This window comes from Equus quagga, chromosome 21 (genome assembly GCF_021613505.1).
Source record: "Equus quagga isolate Etosha38 chromosome 21, UCLA_HA_Equagga_1.0, whole genome shotgun sequence".
Taxonomy (NCBI): domain Eukaryota; kingdom Metazoa; phylum Chordata; class Mammalia; order Perissodactyla; family Equidae; genus Equus; species Equus quagga.
The window spans coordinates 36371600-36397640 of NC_060287.1; the positions used below are offsets into that span (position 1 = coordinate 36371600).

Consider the following 26041-nt stretch of genomic DNA (forward strand, 5'->3'; position numbering starts at 1 on the left):
TTACGTGTTTCCTTCCAGCCTCTTTATAGGCATAAATATCCACTTTTGTTCCTGCTTTTTCACTTAACATGCATTTCATGTACATTTTCCATGTACATTACAGGTAATATATAATCTTGATACCAATCATTTTAAATTCCCGAGTAGACTTCCAAGCAATTAAACAGTAATTTACTTGAATAGTCATTCCATCTTCTATTGACTTCATAGGTTTATTTACATTTTTCACTGTTGAGTGTACATAGCATTTCCTCTTTAAAAAGAAAAAGGTTTCTTTAGCATAGATCCCCAGAAATGGAACTTATGTCATGTTTTTTAAAAATAATGGGAGATGGGGCTGGCCCCGTGGCTGAGTGGTTAAGTTTGCGCGCTCCCCTGCATGCGGCCCAGTGTTTTGTTGGTTCGAATCCTGGGCGTGGACATGGCACTGCTGATCAAACGACGCTGAGGCGGCGTCCCACATGCCACAACTAGAAGGACCCACAATGAAGAATATACAACTACGTAGGGGGCTTTGGGGAGAAAAAGGAAAAAATAAAATCTTTAAAAAAAATAAATAATGGGAGTTGCTAAGGAGAACTTGAGTAGAAGTATTTGTTATAGGCCTTGTGAGAATGGGGAATGGGGTCTGGACCCCGGGGATTAAAGCAAAATGAAAACAAACCCAACTTAAGCAAGGAAGTGAAAGGCTTGTACACTGAAAACTACAAAACACTGCTGAAAGATATTAAAGAAGACACAAGTAAACGAAGAGATAGCTGGTGGTCATAGACTGGAAAATTGAATATCGTTAAGCTGTCAGTACTACCCAAAACAACCCACAGATTTGGTGCAATCCCTATCAAAATAGCAATGATTTTTTTTTTTTTTTGCAGAAATAGAAAAAGCCATCCTAAAATTAATATGGAATCTGAAGGGACTCTGAACAGCCAAACAATCTTGAGAAAGGAGGACAAAGTTGGGGGCTCACACTTCCTGATTTTGAAAATTATAAGGCTGCAGGAATGAAAAAAGTGTGGTACTGGCTTAAAGACAGACAGATAGATAATTTAAGTGGAATAGACTAGAGAACCCGAAAAGAAACGCTTGCATAGATGGTCAAATGATCTCTGACAAGGGTGCCAAGAGCATTCAGTGGGGAAGGGACAGTCTCTTCAGGAAACGGAGCTGGGAAAACTGGATCTCCACATGCAAAAGAATCAAGTTGGACCCTAACGCCGTGGACCACAATTAACTCAAAATTGATTAAAGACCTACACTTAAGCCCTAAAACTATAGAGTCCAGAAGAAAACAGAGGGGAAAAGCTTCATGACGTTGGGTTTGGTAATGATTTCTTGGATATGACACCAAAAAACATAGGCAACAAAAGCAAAAATAGATAAATGGGACTATATCCAAGTTAAAAACTTCTGTGGATCAAAGGACACAATCGACGCAGTGAAAAGGCGACCTGCGGAAGTGGACAAAATATTTACAAACCATACATGTGATAAGGAGTTAATATCCAGAATATATAAAGAACTCCTACAACTCAGCAACAATAACAACAAAAAATTACCAAAGTGAAAAGGACTTGAATAGATATTTCTTCAAAGGTTGTATACGTATGGCAACAAGCGTATGAAAAGATACTCAACATCACTGATCGTTAGAGAAGTGCAAATCAAACCTCAGTGAGATGTCACCTCACATCTATTAAGATGGCTACTATTAAAAAACAAAACAAAACAAAATAACGTGTTGGTGAGGATGTGGGGAAATTGAAATACCTGTGCACTGTTATTAGGAATGTAAAATGATTCAGCCACTGTGGAAAATAGCATGGCCGTTCCTCAAAAAATTAAAAATAGAATTACCATATGATCCAGCAATCCCACTTCTGGGTATAGACCCCAAAGAATTGAAAACAGGGCCTCATAGCGATATACACCCATGTTCATAGCAGCATTATTCATACTAGTCAAGATGTGGAAGCAACCCCAGTGTCCATCGATAGATGAGTGCATAGACAAGATGTGGATATTCATATAATGGAATATTACTCAGCCTTGAAAAGGATGAAATCCTGTCACATGCTACAACATGGATGAACCTCGAGGACATCCAACCTTGGATGGCGCCACACAGGAGCTTCTCAGGAAGCAAAGCCCATGGAGGAGGGGGTGGTGGAGGCAGAGGCATGGCCAAACCCCCTGTGACACCCCAGAGGCGGATGGATGTCCTGAGCTAGGGGAGGGCACTTGGTGTTGTGTTGTTCAACCCTTTCAGCTTCCTGGGAGAGGAGAGATGGGAACAGAGCAGAACTGCCGGAGCCAGCCGGACTCTGGGGTGGAGCCTGGGTCTCTGCAGAGCCTCCTTCCTGGAACTCTCTTTTCCAGCAAAAGTGGCCAACTGTCCTTGTAGCCTTAACTTGGTCTTGGTATCCTGAGGCCATTGTGACTAACGTGGGTTCCAAAGGGTGCTAGAAACCTGGTCTAGTGAGGTGGGGAGAGAGCAGCTGGTCCTGCGTGGAGCCCTGTCTGGGATGTCTTCTGAGAAGCTTTCTTCAAACACCTGCCTGATGCCCCTCCGGCACCCCCGGCCTCCGTGTGGACAAGAGGACCTCAGACCTGTGACCCTGACCGTGGGGCCTCGTCCTGGCCCCGATTTTCTAATCTACCCCCAGAGTAAAGGAGGAAGCAACAGAGCGGTGCACGGTGCTGGGCTGTGCAAAAAGCAGTGGGCAGCCAGACCATTCCGGAGAAAGCAAGGAGCCTCATAACCCGGCCCAGGGACGTGGACTGGGAACTCGGACCCTGCCGGGACTCAGCTTTGACCGTTAAAAGGCTCAGGCGTGCTGATCTTTGCAGCCGTTTTCCCTTGTGAGACATTAAATTGGGGCCTGGGGCGACCAGCCTTTATGAGACACAGTGTCCTCCCTTCAGAACAAGCCCTGCTCCTTCTCTCTGCTCCCCAGGCAGCTTGGCCTACAGTGCATCCCGCCTGGGCGCCGCCCCACCCTCAACCCTGCCCTGTGCCCCCACCTGCCGCCCGGCCCCCAACCTGCCCCGTGCCCGCACCTGCCCCGGCGCACCCCCGTCAATGTGCCCTGTGCCCGCACCTGCCCCGTGCCGGCACCTGCCCCGGCGCACCCCGGTCAACCTGCCCCGTGCCCGCACCTGCCCCGGCGCACCCCCGTCAGCCTGCCCCGTGCCCGCACCTGCCCCGGCGCACCCCCGTCAGCCTGCCCCGTGCCCGCACCTGCCCCGGCGCACCCCCGTCAACCTGCCCCGTGCCCGCAACTGCCTTGTGACCGCACCTGCCCCGGCGCACCCCCGTCAACCTGCCCTGTGCCCGCACCCGCCCTGCGCACCGGCCGGCCCCGCCCTGTGCCTGCCCCTGGCCTGGCCTGAGGGCGTGTCTCGCGGACCATCCAGTCTGTGCGAGGCTCCCTCCAGTCACCACCCGGAGCTGCCACCAAGGGCCAGTAGGGCGGGGAGCAGCGCCTGGAAAATGCGCCCCGGGGCTGCTGGTGAGTGCGACCCCCAGCGCGGGAGGAGGGAAAGGCGGGCCCGGGCAGTGGAGAGTCGCCCCTCGCCCCTCCCAGGACCGCCGTGCTGAGAGGAGGGTGGGGCTGGCGCTGGGGCTGCGTCTTCCTTTAGACCCGGGATCGGGAAAGTGGGAAGCGAGTCCAGCAGAGGCGAATCACCTGAGGTGTCCCGAGCAGGTAGCCCTGCACCGTTTCCTCCGCCCCCCTCCTACCTGTCCCCACCGCCCTCGCTGGGGTACATGGCAAGGAGGGGGTCAGCTAGTGTGACGTTTTACCTGGAGAGTGGGTATTGGTGAGTGCGGGCGGAGCAGGACCCAAGGAGCTGCAAGAAGAGGTGTCTCCCTCCATCGGGGCGCGCGTGTGCCTGCAGGGGTGTCCCTGGACAGCGCCAGGAAGGGCTGTCAGCTGCTGGTTGGAAGCACCTGTGGGTTCTACCTGGGATCGTCCGGCTGGAGTCAGGAGTCATTAGCCACAGGTCCAGCTGACCAATCCAACAAATTAGGAAAAGGAAGGACACAGTGAGGCCGTTTTTAAGTGACTGGGGAATTTGAGTGGGTGAGAAGGGGAACTAATGAACACAGAATGCCCCATTGTCACTTATGATACCAGTTCCGGTGGCATCTTTTTATGCGAGTTTTTATTTTTTCCATTTATCAAACTAGAGACTGCAGAAGATTTGGAAAAAATAGGAAAGAGGAAAGAAAAACAAACCCCACTGTTTCACCAATCATTTTATCTCAAAGCCTGTCTTCCCGACCTCGGCCTCTGGCCTCTGTCGCTTGCCTGCCTCACTTTACAAGGGTCCCCAGTTAACTGCCCTGCTTCTGTCACACACCCTCTCTAATGGATTGTGATGTTTTTCTCCTATAATCCGAGGAATCTGGATTCCTCCTGGAATGGAAAGTTCTCTTTGCTTCTTTGAAGAGCCACTTCCCCATCTCTGGATGGTGGGTCGGCTGCAGTGAAGTGTTTCTTAGACTAAATGATCCTTTTTCCTTCCTGCCCTAGCATTCCGGTCATGTGGTCACACTCCAGAAAGTTCTAACACCGCATCTTCTGCTCCATCCCCAAAGTGTAGGAAAGCCGGGTTTTAAGATTTTTGCTTTATTATGTAACATATTCATGTTTTCTACAAAACCATTTATTTATGAAAAGCACTGTTTTTGGTAACTTGTGTGGACTGTAGATAAATGACTGGACATAAATAGCTCTTTTGGGGGGAGGAAAAAACCTCCCTTGGGGCACTGACTTTCATTATAACTATTTTGGAAGAATTGTTTTTTCATTATTTCTGTATTACGTGCTTATCGTTTTGCTGGTTACGTAGTGGACACTGCTGAGTATTGTCAGATTGCTTTCCCCTCCCTGCAGTTTTTTCACACACAACCCTCATGATTCGTTCTTGAGCTTTCACTTAAAGCTTCAACATGACGGCAGGTGTGTACTGATCTCGGGGTGCGTGGTTATAAGAGAAGTCGCCCGCAGAAATGAGAAGCATTATCCCTTTTGAGTTTGTGAACGTTCTTGCAAGCAATACTTCCTTGGTTACTTCAGCCAAGCACTGGGGCCTCGCCAGGCAGACCGCTCTCAGGAAGGACGTTCAGAGTGGAAGAAATAAGCCACCACCGCCCTTCTCCTGGGGGGAGGGGGCAGCTGCCTGGCAGTGGTAATCCTGACGCCTCACATTAGGGCATTGGCATATGAACCTTTCCAGGTGGGTCACCTTGCACACCTGCTGTGGTGTTCAGGTGTGGCACCTCCAAGTCCTTCTGCCAAAAAGCCTCGGTCAACAAAACAGTGACAACGGAAGACACTGGAGCCACAAAGCAGCAGAGTCCTAAATGTGGCTCGTCCGCTGCTCAGCCCTCCCAGCCCTTCAAAGGCAAAGGGGACAGGGGTAGCGACCTCCAGGGCATGGGGTTTGGGTCCATGGGGCAAGACTGCCAGTGACAAACAGCTTCATTGTCCTGCCTCACGTTGAAGGCAATCCCACCAGTGGAAGCGTGTTCCTATGAGCTCAGACTTCCCTCTCCGGGGCCCCCGGATTGCAGGGTGAGGGGCATCCTGGGAGCCACTCCCTGTAGCCGGGTTTAGTGTAAATTGGCTTTAGGACTGCTTTCTTCTCCAGTGTAAGTGAAGTGTCCCAGGCCAGCCTGAGACCCCCAAGGATCTGAGGGTGGGGATGAGGGTAGGACACGCACACACAGGCACACACACACCCACGCGAAATGAGAGTCTCTGGGAGGGAGTTCACCGACTCCCTCCCTGGGCTCAGTATTGGCCTCTGCTCTGTTCCTCACTTGTCCCTGCTGGGCGGAGGCACAGAGGCGGACACGCCCGTGAGCCAGTGATGTCTTACGAGAAGAGGCTAGGTCACAGGTACAGAATCCCAGCAGTGTCCTGGACTCTGCTTACTTCCTCCTCCTCCGCCCCCGCCTCTGAAGCTGCTGGACCCCCTCCCACCAGGGTAGGCCCACCCTGGTCCCGGGGCCTGTCTCAGCTGAGTCCCTGAGCTTCCACCTTTCCTAAGATGAAGCTGCACCCCACCCACCCACCCCCAGCGCTGTTCTTCTCTGCTGCCCAGTGTCTGAGTCTGTCCTCACAAGCTGCCTCATGTCCCGCCCGCTCTGCGACCACCCCAGGCACCGAGCTCCGGATGCAGGTGTCCAGCCCCGCGTCTGGCTGTGCCACAGCTCGCCTGGTGCTGCCTGCCTGGACATTGTCCGTCACCTCCTGGCTTGTAAGCCTGCCCTCCCTCGGGCTGCTGGACTGCTTCTGTGACTGCGGGTTAGACCCATGCACTGGCTGCCAGTCCAGCTCACCACCAGCCTGGGCCTCCATCTTGGCTGTTGGATCTGCCCTCCCACCCTGAGGGAGTTCAGGCTCTAGGTCTTGGCTTCTCTCAACCACCACAGGAAACCGACTGGAGGTCGTCAGCTGCACCCCTCACCAGAAGCACAGATCCCTCAGAGCCTCCCTAGGAGCCCTGGGAAAGGTCCGGGGATGGAGCCTGTTGCCTCACCAGGCAGGCCAGCCCGGGGTTTGCCGTTCTGTTTGTGATGGCACTTGGGCTTTTTACTCATTGTTCATTTTCTTCCTTGTCCCTTCCATCCATTTGTCCTTGTTCAGCTGGGGACGAGTCCGGCCTCTCTTCCTCATAGCTGTTCTTTACACATTTGAAAGGTGGCATCTTGTCATTTCACTCTTCTCCAAGCTAAACAGCAGCTCTGTGCTCAAAGCTCCTACATGTGACGTGCTGACTAGAAGATCCTCTGAATAATCTTGGGTTTGCCAGTTTTCCATTCTAATATGACACTTGGGCAAAACAGTTCAGCTGTGACCCAACACAGAGGGCTGCTGTTGCCTTTGAACCTGACACTCACTCAGTGCTGGCTCCATGTTTCCAGCAATCACATCACACCGCTCACTCCGTGTGCATCCAGCAGCATTTTCTGGGACGTCACGTGGCCCATGCACTGTTCCAGGTGTGCAGGCACGGTCGTGGAGGGAAGGGAGCCTTGGTGTGCAATGCCAACAAGGCGTGTGAAGGACTGATGTGAGGGTGCCCGTGCAGGCCACAGGTACATGGCAGGCTGCACCCCAGTGGGGCCAGGTAGTCGCTGTAGGGGAGCCGGGAAGCAGGAGAGGGAGATGGCCGTGGGTCTGTGCAGGAGAGCGCCCTGCAGGCAGAGGGACCGACTCATACCAAGGGGTACAGCGGGGGTGCAGCAGCTGCAGCAGGTCAGTGTGGCTGGAGCGCAGAGCAGACTCAGGAGTGGTAGAAAGGGAGCCTGCCGCACCCTTTGCTCTCATTTTGTTTTCTGTGGCTGGTTTTTCCAGCTTGGAGATATCCCTTCAGCCCTAGAAACTGCACTGGCCACACTGTCCCAGGTATTTCGCAACAGGAAGCCATCTCTGCGTAACGTTCTAACGATCTTAGGGACGGCACAGTTTGGAAGATAGAAAAAACATAATTGATGTTGAAACATGCACTTGAAAAAAACCCAACTTGTCAAGATGAAACAGAAGCGTCCCGTTCCATCAGCGTGGCTGCCTAAGCTAACGGGGCCCTCTGAGCACAAGCACATACAGCCTGGATGAAACACAGCAGTGGAGGGGTCCACAGGCAGCTGCTGTCACCAGAAAGAGAGGGAAAGCTCCAGCTGCTACCAATAAAGAGGGAGCTGAGATCCAGAGCTGAGTACGGCCGGACTGACAGACAGAGGTTTGCAGGAGGGCGAGGAAGCCTTGGGCTGTGTGCGGGTGAGTTGGGGTCCTGCCTCTGTGTCCAGGGCTGCAGACCTGGAGAGGGCTGGCCCAATGGCTCACTGACCCCTGCCCAGGGCTCTGGGGGCAGAGCCAGCCCTCTGACAGACCTGGGTGTCCCGCCAGCGAGTTCAGTTCTGATGCTGACCACCCGCAGGGAGCGTCAGACCCCACAGGCTAAGGGCAGAGTCCTGGAGAGCTGCCCTCTCTTCAGACACTAGTCACACGTCTCGGGAACCACGTGCACTTCCGACCGACCAGCTGTTAATTTGAGAGTTCCCACGCTCCTGTGGGTTTGATAGTTGGCAAGAACGACTCTCAGAACTCACTGAAAGCACTGCTGTCGTTGTAATCACAGTTTTATTATCAAGAATACATGCCAGGAGGACCAGCTGGATGAAGAAACATATGGATCGAAGGCTTGGAGGGTCCCGGACTCCAAGTTCTGTACCCTCAGTCCCCGGAGTCCCGGAACATCACTCTCCTATCATGGCAGTGTGTTCACCACCAAGGAGCTCCCCAAGCTTTGGGAGTCCAGAGTTTTATTGGTGTCTTAGTATGTCATGGTCACATGACTGAGCTCAGTCTCCATCCCTCTCCCCTCCTGGAGGCCAGGGGGTGGGCTGAAAGTGCCAGCCCTCGAATCACACATCTGACAAGGCCAGCCCCTCCCTTGAATCTATCTGAGGACCCAGCCCAGTCGCCTCATTAGCATAAACTCAGTGTGGTTGAAAGGAGCTCCCTAAGGGTAACAGCAGACCCTCACATCACTCAGGAGATTCTAAGGGTTTTAGGAGCTGTGTGCCAGGAACTGGGACAAAGACCAGATACATTCTTTATTATACCACCCTGTGATAAATCAGCACGACACATGGCACGCGCACGTGGGCATGGGGTTTCATGACCAGTGGGAGAGGACAAGTGTTAGGTGAGGACAAAAGGACATGGCCTGGTCAGGTGGAGGCAGTAAGATGAAGAGAAGTCTAGGGACGTGAGATTTATTTTGGAGGTAGAACCAATGAGACTGGCCAATGGATTCTCGCAGGGCTGGGATGGGAAGCGTGGAATCAAAGAAGAGTCCCAGGTGTCCGGCACTTGACCCTGTGCATCGGCTGAGGCGGGCTAGACGTGGGGCCGGAGCAGATTTGGGGAGCCAGGAGCATCAAGGGTTTCCTCTGGGACATGCTAAGTGGGAGGCCAGGCATGCCAGGGTGCTGACATCAGCTGGGCAATACGACATCCTTGGTGGGACCTCAGGATGGTCTGGCTGAGCTAATCTGGGACCCTGAAGAGGGGCCCAGGCTGCACCCGGAGAGGGAAAGCTGGCAGAGAGGCTGGGACCTGCCCACGAAATGGGAGTTCCCTCAAGAGTGTCGTCCAGGGAGGACATGCACAAGGCTGCCATCATCTGGGGGCCTGGGGCAGGTGGCACAGCTGCCCTGAGCCATGGGGTGGAAGGTGAGCCTGGAGGCTGCACAGAGGATGGTTATTTCCAGGTGCTTGGCCTGAAAGGGGCCAGAAATGAGGCGGCCGCAGAAGGGTGTAGGGTCAGGCGGGAGGTCCTCTCCCTTCCCTCCCCTGTTTTTCCTCCTTTTCTTTCTTCTTTCGCCTTCTCTCTTTCGCTCTCTTATTTCTTAGGACTGGGCCTATTAGCACATATTTGGATGCTGGTGGAGAAATTCCTGCTGTGCTTTTATGCTGCCATTCCTACATTGTGGCAGTCTTGGTGATCTTGAACACTCCTGATCTGTGAGATATTTAGGGGGTAAAATCAGAGGGACCTGGCAGTGGATTGCCTGGGAAGGGATAGGGAGCTGTCCCCTGGGCCCCCGGGAACCTAGGACTGGGTAATGCCTTTTCCTTAGGAATTGAGGGGAAGATTCCAGAGCCAGTCAACCAGAAAGATTATCTCTGGGAACTTTCTGCTGTCGGGAACCTTGGGCGTCCCCACAGGCTCGTCTGTGATGATAATGGCAGGTTTGGGGACTTTTTCCAGCATTACAGGGTCCCACTGAATGCTCACGGGCACCAGGTACTATTCTCAGCCCTGGTAATGCAGCAACTAACCAAACAACAGAAGCCCTGGCCCTCTGGAGCCTCCAGGCTGCTTCCAGGAGCACGCTCAGATCTGATTGTCTCGCAAAGGCAATGAGCTCCTTGGTCTTTTAGGCCCTTGTCAGGTGCGTTGGTTCCCAAGGCCACTTGATGAATAGTCACCATTAGCATTTGAGGAAGCTCTGAGACCCAAACCAACAGCAAACATAGAAAGCTGGCCTTGAAAATATTCCAATCTCGGTTGTATTATCTGCCACTGTCTACCTTAAATGCCAGTCTTAGCAAAGCCAACCAAGTCCTCATGGTTCGGTTAAAGCAGACCTGGCCCTCAGCTGCCCACAGCCTCCAGGGAGTAATTTCTCTCCAGAGCATCCTGCTGATGCTGGTGCACGAATGCCTGATGCAGTCGGCCGGGGCAGGCCCAGGAGCGGGTCCGGGGAGGCTCGGCGGGTGGGGTGGGGCGGGGGGAGCTGCCTGATAGCGCCTGACCTTGGGCGCCCATCGTCTGTCTTGTCTGTCCCCAGGCACTTTGAAGGCAGTCTTCCTCTTTTTCGCCTCCATGTGCGCCTGGTACTCCGGGTACCTGCTGGCAGAGCTCATTCCAGACGTATCCCTGTCCAGTGCTGTTTACAGCATCCGGAGCATTGGTGAGAGGCCTGTCCTCAGAGGTGAGCACGGGTTGTGTCAAACCAGCAATTCTGCAGCTCGGCTGCAGCGGGAGAAGTGAGCGCTGGCCTTGGCTCTGCCTGGACTGGCCGTTTTACGTTGAGGAGGAGGAGGAGGAGGAAGGGGGGAGGAGGGGGAGGAGGTTTATCAGTCCTTTAGTTCCCACACCATTCCAAGATAGGTACCCTTGCTCACCCTGGTGCGAGACCCCAAGGCAAATCATGATGTGAGGAAAACGAACAAAGAAACTTGACACAAGAGGTTGTGTTAAATAAAAATATGCTTTTGGAATACAACTCAAATTGGGAATGAAGTGAAATTACAAAATATCTGGTGTAAAAATTACATTGGAAAACATGTGGAATGCTAAAGTAATGATCTGTATCCCTTTTCAAAATCTCATGGTAAATAGATATGCTGGTATCTTTTTAATAAATTATACAAAGTTAATTTGCACAAATATAAAGAACTGGATATCCTTCCTTTTCAAATTTAATTACCTTTTATGGCCAAAAAAAAAAAGAGCTTTCTAGGAATTGACTATGACTGAGGTGTTTTTACTTTTCATAAGGTTTTCACAGTGGATCTTGCAATCAGATAGGCTTATTGCATACAGGCCGTGGATGGGACCCAGTGCTGCAGGGGTGTCCCCACATGTGGAGGGCGTGGGAGATGCCCTCAAAGGGCTTCCTCTCTCGTTTTCTGGATTTTTACACAAAATGTGAAGTCTGTCCCGGACACCAGCTTGCCTCTCCGAGCTGCGTCTGATGCCAGTCTTTTTACAAGGGCTCATAAATGTAATTTCCAGTTCCCACCAGCGCGGCCAGGGCTAAAGCTGTCAAGTTAATGGAGTCCTAACGTTGGTGGGAGAGGCGTGGCAAGGGTGGCTAGGCAGCCGCTGCATCCTGGCTCTTGCTGGCTTGGAACCTCCACTTTGGAGGGATGCATGGCTGCCTGGGGGTCTGGCAGGCTCTGAGTTGGGGGTTGAGCCCAGTGACTGGCAGGTTAGTGTTCCTGTGGCTGATAGGTTATAAAAGGGACTACATCATCCGTAGGGCCACACTGGCTTTGCGGCAAGACTTATTTCGCGCTGTTATCAGCGGTGTGACTGGGGGGGCTCCCCAGGGAACGGCCTCCGTGTGGACACAGGTGGCCCTTGTCCAGGCACATGCACAGTCCCTTGGTGCCCCTCCTGGGCTCCTCCAGACCCCTGCAGCCCTCTTGGGCCTGCTGAACAGGCAGGAGGGGTTGGGATTGTCCCTGCTGGACGAGGTTCCAGGGCTGGATTCAGTCCTGCAGTCAGCAGGGGCCGTGGAATGTCCCAGTCCTCGGGGCTCTGCAGGGGCCCTCTGACGCTCCCCTAGAGTATGTTTGTTCTCAGTGTCCCCAGCCCCTGGTCCACATGAGGGCAGTGACTGGCACATCTTGGGGGGAAGCTGGAGCAAAGGAAGGAGCACGTTGAGATGTGAGGTCAGTGTCGGGCTGGCACTGAGAGAAGAGGAAACCGAGGCACAGAGTGCTCCACCCCGTGGCCGAGGCGGCCCACTGAGACCCCCAAGCTGGGACACCTACTGCAGTGCTGCATCCTGCCCCCTGGGGCTTTCACTCTTCTAATCCATGATTTGCTTTTCCCACTGCATTGTCTCTTCTTTCACAATGACCTATCTCCCAGCACAGCTGGAGGGCTTCCATCCAGCTCTGGATTTCCCGAGGCGGGTTCATGTCCTGCAAGTTCGGGCTCTCCTGGGTTCACGCCACCTATACCCTGGACGTTGCCTCCTGCCCCTCCTCCGAGGTTTTGAATCTGAGCTGGTCAGCAAGTGCCCTGGGTCACGCTGGTTTCTCGACAGGGCCTCTCCCTTCCTCCTCAGGATCTTCAGAGCAGCTCCCCGGGCTCTGTCCCCTCTCTGCCTTCCCTCTGCCTCGTATTTCGTGGGTGGCTCAAGTCCCATGCTCAGCCCATCTACTTTATGAAGACTGCTCTCCTGGAAAGGCCTGAAGCACAGCCTGGCTCCTCCTGCCCTCCAGGGCTCAGCCTCCTGGTGTGTCCGCTCCCCAGAGCCTTTCCTCCCCTCCCCGCCTCCTCCCCGCCTCTCCGCCCCTGTCTGTCTGTCCGTCTCCTGGTCCCTGCCCCATTCGAACCTCTGGTCGCGTGATGGAGTTAACATGCCCTGTTATCCCTGCACTGGCCCAGGCCTCCCTTATTTTATTTATCTCTTCTGTTTCATTCCCACTTCCCACCCCAATTTCCCCCACCCCTTTGAGGTGTTCAGTGAGACCTCTCTGTTTGAATACCTCATTGCAGAATGGGCTGCTCCATTCCGGGTGTGGCGTGTGTATTCTGGCTTAGGTGACAGACCGCATTCTGTTTCCTTGTTGTCACTTAGTGCCACGCCGAGGACCCGTCTGCTGTGGGCACCTCTCCTCCCAGGCTGCTCGCTGCTGTGTCGGGCCTAGGGTGTGACTCCTCCTAGTGTCCCTTCTGGATTGCCTCCAGCTGGTCACCGCACAGATGCTGTGGCAGGGAACGTCCCACACAGTCACCCTGGACCTGGGTGAAACTGTCTTTTGCATTTATAACCCAGGAGTGGAACTGTTAGACCATGGGGTCCACATCAGCATGATCTAAGTCATGCCCGACGCATTTCCAGAAGGGCCTGTCTACACTCCCACCAGCAGCACGTGGGGCTCCTGTCCCCGACACCCTCACCAACACTTGCATGATCCAGCTTTGTGATTTTGCCAGTCTGACGGGTATAAACTGCTGTGACGAGCATTTCTCAGGTTACTGATGAATTTGAGAACACCAAGTCACACTTGAGGCTCTTATTTCTCTGTGATGGGCAGGACAAGGAACAAAGAACAGCTTAGGGAAGGAACCCAGACTCATCGGAACCTCTATACGGCTTGATCCCCAGCCCCCTCGGGCGGCCGGGGCGCCCTTGTGAAAAGGCTCTGAACTGGTGGACGAGTGACCTGTACCAGGCAGGCGGCGACCGAGAACACAGTGCTGTGTCACTGTTTTTAGGCCTTTGTCTCAGGCCCCCTCTTCTGTAAGCGGCTTGTTCGTACCTTGCCCATTTTCTGTCTGTGTTTCTCGCTTTCGTGTTGATTTCCAGCGAGTTTCTCATACATATTGAGCTATTAGTGCCTGTTTCCTTCATAGCACATATCATAGTCTGTAATGATCTTCTTTGACTTACTTCTGTCTCTCCTATTCGTATGCAAGCTGTTTGATTCACTGCTGTCCCTGTTGAGTGGAGGATAGTATCTGGCGTTTAATGCATATTTGTGTAGTAAGAATTTGTGAATGAGTAAAGAAAGGAATCTAGTTTGGAAGCAATATATACGGACCGCAGACACAGCTTACCACACTGGGCTATAAAGGAGAATAACTCGAAAGAGAGCCCTGTTGAATTCAGCTTCCATATACTTCCGATATAAAGTTGTTCAATCATTATCTTAGAAAGTCTTGTCAGACGAAACTAAACCAAACCAATCAGCTGCATTAACCCACCTGCCTGGGCTCTCAGCCAAGATGAAATGAACTGACAGCCGTCCAGTGACTGCTGTTGAGGGAATACTGATGGGAGAGCCAGGAAAACGAATTTTTAATTCTAATCCTGCCATTACCTAACTGTTAAGGCCTGTGAGTTGTTCCTCATCTAAAAATGAAGGAACGGGGCTAGCCCGGTGGCGCAGTGGTTTAGTGCGCAAGTTCTGCTTCGGCGGCCCGGGGTTCACTGGTTCGGATCCCGGGTGCAGACATGGCACTGCTTGGCAAAAGCCATGCTGTGGCAGGCGTCCCACATATAAAGTAGAGGAAGATGGGCACGGGTGTTAGCTCAGGGCCAGGCTTCCTCAGCAAAAAGAGGAGGATTGGCAGCAGTTAGCTCAGGGCTAATCTTCCTCAAAAGAAAAATTAATTAATTTAAAAAATTTTAAAAAATAAAAATGAAGGAGCGTTGTAGATGACATCTCTATCTAAGGCTCTTTCCAATTCTGAAATAAATCCTACCTGCTACGTTGCCGTGTCCTCTGAAATTCAGCTCTCCTCAGTAAAAATGCCGTATCACAGGTTTAAACACTTCACATGGTCCACATCTCAGTGTCCCCACGTGGAGGGCGTAGGAGCAACATGCTACTTGCATCTGGGGGGGCACAGGAACAAAGCCCCAGTGAAGGTGACCCAGCGCTGCATCCACATAGTCTGTCCCAAATGGCCACCCGCCCACTCCACGCTGTGCCAGGAGTTCAGCATCTTTTCACGTTGGCCTCGCTGGGCCCAGTGAACCAGCGCACTGACCATCTGTTGCCCTGGCCTCACCACACTCAGGCGCCCGGTAAATCACTGATTAGCAGAGAGACGAGCTTGCTGTCTGCCTTCCGCTCTTTATTTTTGTGGGCTAGACTTTAAGTGCATGCACAGCCGTAAAGTGACTTAACATAGATGAAAGGCCGTTAGCAAACAGGTAGCCGTCCTTCTTGTTTGCCTGGTATACACGCCGAGATCGTATTTCTGAAGTCATTGTCTTCATTTAAAGGGATGAATGAGATTATCATTCCCAAGTCAGGAGGTATTTAAGAAAGACAGATTCCTGGACCCAGCTCGGGGAAATTACAAAAATCTCTGGGTCCAGAGTGGAGTCTAAGAACCTGTATTTGTTTTAACTGATGTAAGGACCAGACAGGCCAACTTTGCTCAGTAGGGGAATAACATCTAAGACAGAAATTCCCAGCAGAGGCCCACTGTGTCGGGAGTGATGTTGCCAAGGAGGGCATTCCGTCTCTTAAGCTAACGGATTCTGCAGGAGACACACGAGCGGGACACTGACTGGCAGGGCCTCAGCGTCAGCGTATCCATGTGAACGTTACCTTTCGATTTTTTGGGAAGGAATTTCAGAAAAGAGCACTGAGGACCTAGATGTGGCCCTCTGTGACCGTGATGGGAGAAGAGGCAGGACTGGAAAAAACTCCCTCTTCTCAGGAGTCACATCTGCCTCTCCGTGTCCCCCCCGAATAAGGAAGACGATCTTCTGCCTTCGTTCACAGAGCGACATTTTGTGCTTCTAGGAAATGGATGGAAGGTTAAGAAAGCCTTAAAAAAAGGGCCATACAAGTTGCCCAACCTTTGCCGGGCACTGCAAGAAAGCATAAATATCCATTTCCATGCCACCCTTGGGCCCTAGAGTCACATTCTCCGTGGAGAATCTGATGAAAATCAAACACCTCCCTTGTAGAAAATGTGCCTGCTCGTATCCACGTGAACAGTGCCCGCGCTTTGCAGGGACCTTGGGTTCAAAGCTCTGCCCTCGGCGGGCAGGGAGCCTCGCTCCAGGCAAAGCACAGGGTCCTGCGTCCAGCGCACCCCGGCACCCAGGGGAGCTGGCCGCCACGTGGGCAGCAAGGCCCTTGCCTGGCGACCTGCCCATTGTTCTGTTGACCCCACGGCAGGAGGAGGGCGGTGGGGAGGCATCCGTATGAGACCCCCAGAAATGGGACAGCCGTTCTGAGAGGCTCCGGTGTCAGGCCTTTGGGGTCAGAGGGCAGGAGAGAGAGGCAGGTGGAGTCTTTTCCTGGACGGTGCTTGCTCGGCTGGACTGGCCACCCTGTCCCTGTGCCAGAGTCCCAGCCCACTTTGTCCCATGTCGTCCCTCTATCTCTTCCAGCTCTGCTCTCATAGAGAACGCCCGGCCCCCTCTCCTGCCCGGAGTCCCAGCTCCCGCTTTCCCTTGTCTGCTCTCAGTTTGGGGTCTGCTGCCCCTGCCTCGGGCACTGTCATGGGAGGCATGGTGGCGCCTGGGTGCTCTTTGGGGTCGTTACTTGGGCTCACAATGCCTATTGGAGCCGGTGCCAAAGAAAGAAGGGGAGGGAATGAGAATGGGGGGGCGGGGTGGAAGCCAGGGTTCCCACTCCCACAGGTGCAGCCTCACAGGGGCCTTTTTAAAAAAAAATTTTAGTAAATCTGGAAGTTCACCTAGAAACCATTCACTGCTATTTTTACAGTGAAAAACATATTTTAAGTCAGAACTGTGATTTGGTATGTTTGCAGGCACACCCTTAGCTGAATCGTGCAAACACTGATGACTTTATGAATCTTTCCAACATTTTTGCAAAGAAGTGCTCTAGCCTCAGGCCTGGTACCCTCTCCTCCATCACTCAGAGGTGTAATTTCTGACTTAGGGTGAGCTTTGCTCTGCTTTCTGAGCCGTCTGGGAGCTCACTGAGCAGACCCTGAGGTTGCACAGCAGGTGGTCGGCTTGCCAGTTGGTGGCAGGAAATGGGAGGGCGGGGTGTTTATACCGGGTCGGTCGGTCGTCGCTCCTCAGGGTTCAGCTTCAAGAGCAGCGTGGTGGATGCTCTGCGGTGGCTGGGAATCTTTCTCCGGCTCGTTTGCAGTGTCAACAGACCATGTTTGCCTGCTTCTGATTTTCCAGCTGGCTTTAAAACAGAGCAAAATACCTGTCCCGGTTTCCCTCCCTAGTCCTCTGTTGTTCTGTCTCCAAACTTCCGTGTCCCGTGGGGCTCGGAGATCCCTGGGGTCCTCGGGGTCCTCGTGGCCCTGTCTCTGAAGATCCGCTGGCGCCGGGGCTGTGTTAGACCGTCTAGCTCTGCAAACGTCGCGGCACGGCTGTCGGGCGCGGCACCCTCAGCGAGGGCCTAGGTCCTTCGCATCGTCTAGCTGAGAAGATCCCGGAGCCGGCACACTGCTGCCGGGGCGTGACGATGGCAAAGGGACCTGGAAACAGCATCCTCCTCGGAGAGCAGAGGGCCGGCTCAGTGAGTCTCAGGCCAGTTGTGCTGAGAACAGCAGGGTCCACAGGAAGTGAGCAACGCAACGCCGTGTGCTGGTTCAGGGAAAGGGGTCGCCCGCGTTAAGGGAAAGGCGGGCAAGAGGAAGGATGAGTGTGGACCCCACTCTAGAGCGTTCTCTCTAGATTGAGTATAGTCCGTTCAGGACGTCTGCAAAGCCGGGAAGCGGGGCACGCCTACTTTAAACAGGATGTAAGTTACATTTGCAAATACTATGCTCACTGTGGTTTTGGGTAAATGACCTCTAAATTTAAAGTAATGAGCACTATTGTTAAATTTTTTTAAATTAAAATTAATACACCGTAGTGTCCAAAAGTCTAGAAACACTGGAAAGATACTGTATTTATAACACTTTTCATGTCATTGGTTGGATCTCTTGCTTTAAATTTAGGTTTCTGGAAATGGAGAAAAAGCATATTGAGTATGTTATTTGAAAATGTAAGTAACGTAGCATACCATGTAAATGTGTTTAGTCTGTATTTTCCAGCTTTGCAGATGCTCTCTGTGTGCATAGAAAAGTCTAGAGGGAAATATGCTGAAAGCTGAAACAGTGAAGATTCTTCAGAGTGAAAACATGTGGGATTTTTTTTCCTTCTTTTTGCTTTTCTATTACTTTTGATTTTTTTCTGCAGAAATTAAATCAGGCAAGATAAAATCTCATGGTCCTTTCTTATTTAAAAGACGAGGGCTCAGTCTGCTGGAGTAGGTGCAGATTTCTGCCCGACCAGCCGGGGGGCCAGATGTCCGCGTGTTTGTTCCGCAAACATTGGTAGGGCAGCCGTGTGCGGGCACCTGGTGTGGTGCTGGAGGTGCAGTGAAAAGCAAACAGCCAGCAGCCTGGCCCTTGGGGAGAATTTTTTAAAGAAGGAAACATTAGGATATTAGAAAGTGATGAGAGCTAAGAAAAAGAGGATAAACCAGGGCAGGTGGGCAGCTCGGGTGGGCAGCGATGGGGATGGGGCCGGTGGGGAGGAGGAAGATGTGGAGGGGATGAGTAAGCGCGATGTCGGGGTGCACCCTCCCTGAGGAACTCTGCTTTCTCCTCCCGGGCACCGAGGGCAGGGCTCACGCCCACATCCCTGTGGTCACCAGGAAGTCTGCCTGTCCAGCTCATCTGCCTGTCCAGCTCAGCTCGCAGTGACCGTGCTTGTCTGCAACCCGACTCTCCCCAGCAGGGCCTTCCAGAGCGGGGCTGTTTGCCTTCCTCGTGGTATCTCATCTCACGCATGTTTTGCCACTTGACTGGCTATCCTCCGTAGCCCTGTGTCCCAAATCGGAGAAGCACGGTAATCCATAAATCGGAGCCACATCCCCAGTCAAACTGGAGGAGTGAGAGCACTTTCTAAATGTTTTTCTGGGGATCAGGATTTAAATGCGAACCGAGCACAGCATGATAGGTTCTGTGGGCTAGGACAGGCAGCCACACCTGTGATGTGAGCCGGGAGACGCACCCGGTAGTGAGGGCAGCACAGCATCCCTCAGTGGGAGTGCATGGTGGGCATCCAGGGCCGGCGGGCTCCTCAGGCAGGTCCCCAGTTCTCCCTGGTTGCTGACCCTTGTGAAATGGGGGTGCTGGGCAGACATCTCCAGGGCTGGCCAGTACTGACATCATAGCACCCCAGGCAGGAGATCTCAGTGCCTCAGGCTCAAGGGGAAGGAGAGGCGTCAGCCAAGGCCAGAGTGGGTGTCAGATGAATTTGTGTGTCAGGGTATGTAAATGCAGAAGCTGGGTAGATGCCCCGTAGATGGCTATTTCTTCATTCACCAGCACTCTCTCACCTAAGAAATCTTTCTTTGATTGTAATACAAAATACACATTGCCTGCCAAGAGTGGCAGGTAGACGGCCAGCCAAGGAGCAGGTTCCCAACCCTTTTGAAATTGTTATGCCTACTCAACATGTCCCCATCCCCCACCTCTGCCTTTTGCATATTTGTGATTTTAAGACAAAAGCAGATTACATTGACTTTGTGGCTTTAGAGGAATTTCCGATGCTCCTAATGAAAGTTGGCCACCCCTTCCCCACTCCAGTTTTTCCCCTGCTCCCCTGGGACTTGCCTGTGTGAAGTCCTGGGATAGAATGGCTGCCATTCATGGTCAAGGAGTGAATTTCTCTGATAAATACTTGCATAATGCTAACTCTCACATTCTTGTTCCTTACAGCCCCAGCCCCTAAAAGGCAAAAATGTGACATCTGGACCTCGTGCCCCCCGAACACCTATGCCTACCGGTTACTCAGTGGGGGTGGCAGGGACAAGTATGCCAAGATCTGCTTTGAGGATGAGCTGTGAGTACCAGTGTGGAAAAAGAAAACATAGCTGTCCCACCTGATTCTCCCCCTTCTCTGAGGCTGACCACGCAGCAAGGCTGCCCCCCACCCCCTGGGAGAGAAGGGTATGGCCTTGACCTCAGGCAAAAGCTGAGAGCATCCTTGTGGAACTGAGAATGCCATGCCGTGTTCGTTGAGGGGACGTGGGTTGTCTTCTATGGCTTTATGTGTCCCCGTGTTGAACTTTCATTGACAGCACGTGGAGCAAACTTTAGTTTATATTTGGTACTCTTTGGAATATGTGGCCTAGCCCTTCAAAGTCATGGAAACACCAAAATTCAGCAGACGGTTTTTCTTCCACTTTGCTTTATGGTCCTCACCCTCGTGGGTTAAAGCAGGTGTGGCTTCTCTTTGCAGCCCCGCCTCCATTTAGCTTGTCTCAGGTTCCCCTTTACTCCTTACCCCCGGTAGCCTACGTAAATCCTGGCGCTCGGAGCGGGTCCGAGTGTAGGGTGGTCCTTTGCTAGGGTGACCATACCAAACTAGTGTAGCCTTGGTGTCTTAGACGACAGAAATTTACTGTCTCGCAGTCTGGAGGCTGGAAGTCCAAGATCCAGGTGTGGGCAGGTGAGCGCTGGTTCCGTCTGAGGCTGTGGGGACAGTCTGTCCCATCCTCTCGTTGGCTTGTAGATGGCCGCCTTCTCCCTGTGTCTTCACATCGCCTTCCCTCCGTGTGGGTGTCTGTGTCCAGATTCCCCCTTTTAAAAAGGACACCAGGTATATTGGGTTAGGGGTCACTCCAAAGACCTCATTTGACTTATCACCTCTTTGGAGGTTCTATCGCCAAATGAGGTCGCATTTGGAGGTACTAGGGGCTAGGATTGCAACGTTTGAGTTTTGAGGGAACACAGTGCCATCCATGACACCCAGCTTAAGGAAGCTTAGGCGATTAAATAATGACTACAGATGAGGGAGAATGGGGCTCTTCCTACGCTGAGGAGGACGTCATTCCGGATTATCCCAGCCCTTTCTCCAAAGCTGGCACACCCTCCTTTTTGCTGTTGGTCCGTCTGTTGCCCACAGCACTTGGCACTTGCTGCATTTCCCTCCCTCCGTCTTTCAGTTCATTTGTCTCTGTATGTACCATGTTCTCCCAAGGAGCGTGCAGCACACCTGGGGCGTGAGCTGTGTCGCGTTCAGCTTCACACACCTTACACGATCTCAGCGTATCCCCTGTTCAGTATTTGAGACTTGAGTAGGAATAAGGCCCTCTTCTCTCAGCCAGGAGGTTATTGATAAACGTCATTCACCGACGAACTCCCCAGTGTAGGACGCTCAATGGGGGACAATGACAGTGTACATGTGGCTCTTGCCCTTAAGGAGCTATGTCACCGCTCAGGGTTCTCTACCTCCACTCCATGGACATTTTGGACCAATGATTCTGTGCTGTGGGCACCACCCTGTCCGTTGTAGGTTGAGCAGCATCTCTGGCCTCCACTCACTAGATGCCGTAGACATCCCCTCCTGTTGTGACAACACACATGTTCTCCCCAGACATTGCCACATGTCTCCTTGAAAACGGGGCAGGATCCCGTGGTAAAGTAGAGGAGGGAAGCCCTGGGAGGGAGTGGGGACAGTGGGATGGGGTCTCTCATCCAGAATCATATCGCTAGACGGAAGTGGTTCCAAGTCAGATCCCAGAGCCCAGGCTTTCCCCTCTGCACGGGGCCCGGAGCCTTCTGCCGACCACGGTGTAAGAGCAACAGCAGCATCCCTGCCTACTACAACCGACTCCCTCCTGTCTTCACTTCATGTGACTCCCTGTGAGGTAGGCACTGCTATTATCCCCACGATACAGACGAGGAAACTGAGGCACAGAGAGGTTCAATAACGTTCCCCTCATCACACAGCTGGTTAATGGCAGAGCCAGGAGTCCACCCTGGCGGACACAGAACATGCTGGGTTGACCGACTTGAATCCCGTGGTCTAGAGGAACTAACTGTATGGAGACGTTGTACCCAAATGTAGCTGGCCGGCTTTCACTCCGTCCTCTAGATGTTTTTGAGAATACAGGGCAGCATGAAGCAGGGTAATCTCAAATAAAACAAGTTAAAAGGAACAGCGGAATAAACACAGCCGGATGCCTGAGAAGAGACTCTGGTTTAGCATCCTGTTTTCTTGTCACCAACTCATGCAGCAAAACCAGCTGGGTTGCAGAGATCTCATTGTCTGATAAAATAGCCAGGTTTGTGTAGAAAGACAAGTGGTTTTCTTGTCTCATTCGTGGGTTTCCTGGGTGCCTGCGGACGTCACCACCCGGGACAGCCTCCTCCAGCTCTCGGGGGCTCCTTGCTTCCACGTCTCCAAATAGCAGGCTTCTGTCACCACGTCTTGGTTTCCCATTTAGGCATGAACTGCTGACTCGCCACTCAGTAGGTGAGGGGTCTTGCATCACCACCCAATTCCTGTCCTCTTTCCTTACTGTTGTCCTGATTGAGTCATTATACTGTCATTTTGGTTGGATCGAAATCTAGCATTTACATTACTGTGACTGTCAAAAGAAATTTCAGAGGGTTTTCCTGGATATGAATATTTTATTGAGTGAGAAACAAACAGCCTGACAACAAGGAGACTTTCAAACCAAAGGCAGTTAGGGAGCGGGGCTCCCAGTAGTTACAGCTCAGTTTACGAAGCAGGAATCAGTAAGGGATTTCTATCGTGATTTGTGACTAGAAACTTACGTTTCTTCCCATTTCATAAGCTTACTTGCCTTATGCTTCCTTGCATAAGCTTAGCTGCAAGGTCGCACTGACGTGAAGGGTGCTTCCTTTTTGTTTTTCCAGTTATTTTATTGAGGTCACAATGATTTATAACATTGTGTAATTTCAGGTGTACATTATTATTTATCAATTTCTGTACAGACTGCATCGTAGTCTAATTTTTACCTGTCACCAAACAAATGTGCCCCTTTACCCCTTCCCCACTATTAACCACCAATCTGTTCTCTTTATCCCTGTGTTTATCTTCCACATGTGAGTGAAATCATGTGGTGTTTGTCTTTCTCTGTCTGGCTTATTTCGCTTAGCACAATACCCTCAAGGTCCATCCATGTTGTTGCAAATGGGACGATTTTGTCTTTTTATGGCTGAGTAGTATTCCATTGTATATAGCTATATACCACATCTCCTTTATCCAGTCATCAGTCTATGAGCACTTGGGTTGCTTCCATGTCTTGGCTATTGTGAATAGTGCTGCAGTGAACATAGGGGTGCATGGGTCTCTTTGGACTGTTGATTTCAAGTTCTTTGGATAAATACCCAGTAGTGGGATGGCTGGGTTATATGGTACTCCTATTTTTAATTTTTTGAGAAATCTCCATACTGTTTTCTATAGTGCCTGCACCAGTTTGCATTCCCACCAGCAGTGCGTGAAGGTTCCCTTTTCTCCACATCCTCTCCAACGTTTGTTATTTTTTGTCTTGGTAACTATAGCCATTCTGACAGGTGTAAGGTGCTATCTCATTGTAGTTTTGATTTGCATTTCCCTAATAATTAGTAATTTTGAACATCTTTTCATGTGTCTATTGCCCACCAGCAGTGTTTAAGCGTGGTAACCATGAGAATGTGCTTCTCAGGTCTCCAGTTGCAGGGAGTTCATTGACCAAGGGTTCCAGATAGTAAGACCCTCGTCTCAGTTGGGCTGAGTCGGAAGGATGCTTATAGCAGTATCGGCCCCCGCTCAGGATCTCACTCCTCCAGGGAGGGCTGTGTACCTTAGGGTGGCTCCCGCCTGGCGGGCTGAGAAACTCCGCTGCTCCTGAAGTTGGCTTTTTTCCTCTCCAGAAGGACTTTCTGCCTCTTCCGCCTTAGTCAGGACTGTCCCTTGTTGTGGGGTTTTTTTTTATCCAGTTTTCAGTTTTCTATCTAGGGTAGTTTTTCCAAAAATAGTTGTAACCTGGTTGTGTTCATGGGAGGAGATGAGTTCAGTCTGCCTACACTGCCATCTTGAAAAGATCCTCGGACCAAGAGTTCCAGCTGCTGCATTCTGAAGTCCATAGCCTGTTTGCCTGAGGCCATGCTTCCCATGGGCTGCTCCTAGCCAGGGACTGAGCACCGTTAAAGAAAAAAATATTCATGCCACTTGTTGAATATGCTAAGGCAGGCTTTATTCAAGGGGGGCCATGGCAATAGCTGTAGGCCCATTGTCGTGGGGTCTTGCAGTTGGGGAGAGAGATGGGGTTCAATACAGCATGAGCAAGTGGGAGTTTGTAGACGAGGAGCGGGGTGGGGCTCAGTGGATAGAAAATTACTAAGTGGAAACATCAGGGGTGAGGTGGAGGGATTCTGGCTAAACCAACCTAACAGGATTCTTGCTAACAGCAGAACAGAGTATCAGATGTCACCTGGAGGATGGTGGAGGATGAGGAACCTGATCAGATATGGAGGGTGATCAAATATCAAAGGGGAGGGCTCCTAGTTAAACTGACTTAGCAGAATTCTTGCCAAAATTAGACAATGCAGAGATAAACACAGAAGTCAAAAAGTCAGGCCTAGTTGAAAAAGAGGCTGAGTAGAGTTTAGTGAAGGAGACAATCCTCCTCAGCACAGAGGGACACCAGGCAGGGCCATTCTTGGGAGACACAGGCTCTGCTGATGGCTGCCTTGGGTTCCAGGTTGCCCCAGTGGCCTTGCTGTACCCTCCTGAGACTGAACGGCAGCCCAGGCACGTCCACCCAAGCTTCTCCCTCTCCTTCTCAGAGAGTCAGACTCGCATCATGGTCTGACAGCTCTCCTGGCTTAACCCAGCTCCCTCCCATCTTGTGTTGTAGGCGTTTCCCCTAATAAAATGTCTCATGCACTTAATCCTGTTCTGGTGGCTGCTTCTCAGAGGACTCAGGTTAACACGACAAGAATGACTGTTTCCCCACAGTCTGTCCAAAACAGCAGTTGACCTTTGCCATTCTGTTGATCTTTGCCATTTTGAGTGATGACAATTGGAGTCTCAGATCAGATTTTCACTTTTATTGCTCTTGCTATAAGTGAATTGAGGATCTTTTCATGGTAAGAGCCTTTGTATTTACTTTCTGTGAACTATCTGTTCTATCTCTTGCCCATTTTTATTTCTGTCATTGGCCTTTTTATTGATTTATAAGATTCCTTATATATTAAGGTAGTTAGCCCTTTTGCATTATAAAAATTTTCTCTGTATTTGGTCTTTTCATTTATTAAAATGGTATTTTTAAATATGCTTATGCCTTAGTTAATATATGACTTTTAACAAAGCAAAGAAAATGCACACCATAGAGCAAAAGGAAAAAATTTAAAAAGCAACAAAAACAGCCCAAGGATGACAGTGTCACAAAGAGCAAATATACGTCATGTAGTAGTCAGTGGCCTGAAAACTGCCAATTAAAGGAAAACAACTCTCAGATTGGATCACAGCACATAAATCCTAAATTATGCTGTATATAGAAAGCACATCCATACGAGAAGACTGAGGTCACACGGCAAACCATCCCTGAAAACTGGGGAGACGGGCAGATTGACAGAATCACAGCTTACCTGGAGCAGAAACGCCAGGACAGGTCGGAATCCTTCAAGGAGAATTGGCTCATTGCTGGAGACTGGGCTTGGGCTAGCTCGAGAGGTCTGAACTCCTGGAGCCTGAGCCTTGACAGAACCCCTACACTTTCCTGATTTTTTTCCTTCAGGAGCCCCACCAGGCTCTCAGAGTGAAGATCAGAGAGAAATGCCTTGTGCTTCTGGCAGGGGGAAGGGAGAAGTAACCGTTCTGAAATATGACCACAGCGTTCTGTTCTTAACCAGGCCCTGCCTTCAAGGGAAAGTGTTCTGCCAGAGTCTAACCAATGTGGGTTTTACCAGAGACTTAACTGGGAGGGGAGAGACTCCCCAACTGCAGCCCCTTCTAGCCTTCCTGTCTTACGTAAGGGGTAAAAGAGAAAGCATGACCACTTGTGAAGGCCACAGGCCAGGGGCTCAGGCTCTCCACAGCCTGAGACCTAATCATAGGACTCAGTAGTAGTTGGAATAGGAATATATATATAGTATAATAGGAAGTAGCAGACTACTTCCCCTTCCCCCGTCCTACCACCACATAATTAAGGCTCCTGTGAAATAACGGGGTTACAGCTGACAAGAACTGCAAGGCTAAACCCAATTTTAAAGGGTCTCTCGGGATATCCAGGACCTAGGGGAGAAATTTTAGCCTTTAACACCTACAGCTACAGCAGATAGCAAATACAGCCTGACTCCCAGCCAGATGACCATGGAGCCTCACACTAAGATCTGTGTACCTCAGTTCCTTTTACCTGATGTCCCATGGCTGGCTTTCAACAAAACAACAAGGCACACCAGAGGTAAAAAACACAGTTTGAAGGCACGGGGCAAGCTTCAGAACTTGACTCAAATATGGCAGAGAGTTTGC

General features: G+C 51.4%; 1 protein-coding gene across 1 annotated transcript in view; it reads left to right on the top strand.

Moving 5' to 3' along the window:
• Positions 1-3409: 3409 nt before the first annotated feature.
• Positions 3410-26041, top strand: part of LOC124231423 (protein FAM3B-like) — a 37762-nt gene continuing 15130 nt past the window's right edge. The window contains exons 1-3 of the mRNA XM_046648222.1: positions 3410-3512; positions 10376-10519; positions 19492-19615. Of these exons, the coding sequence (XP_046504178.1) occupies positions 3494-3512; positions 10376-10519; positions 19492-19615 (287 nt within the window). The 5' untranslated portion in view covers positions 3410-3493. The remainder of the gene's footprint in view (positions 3513-10375; positions 10520-19491; positions 19616-26041) is intronic.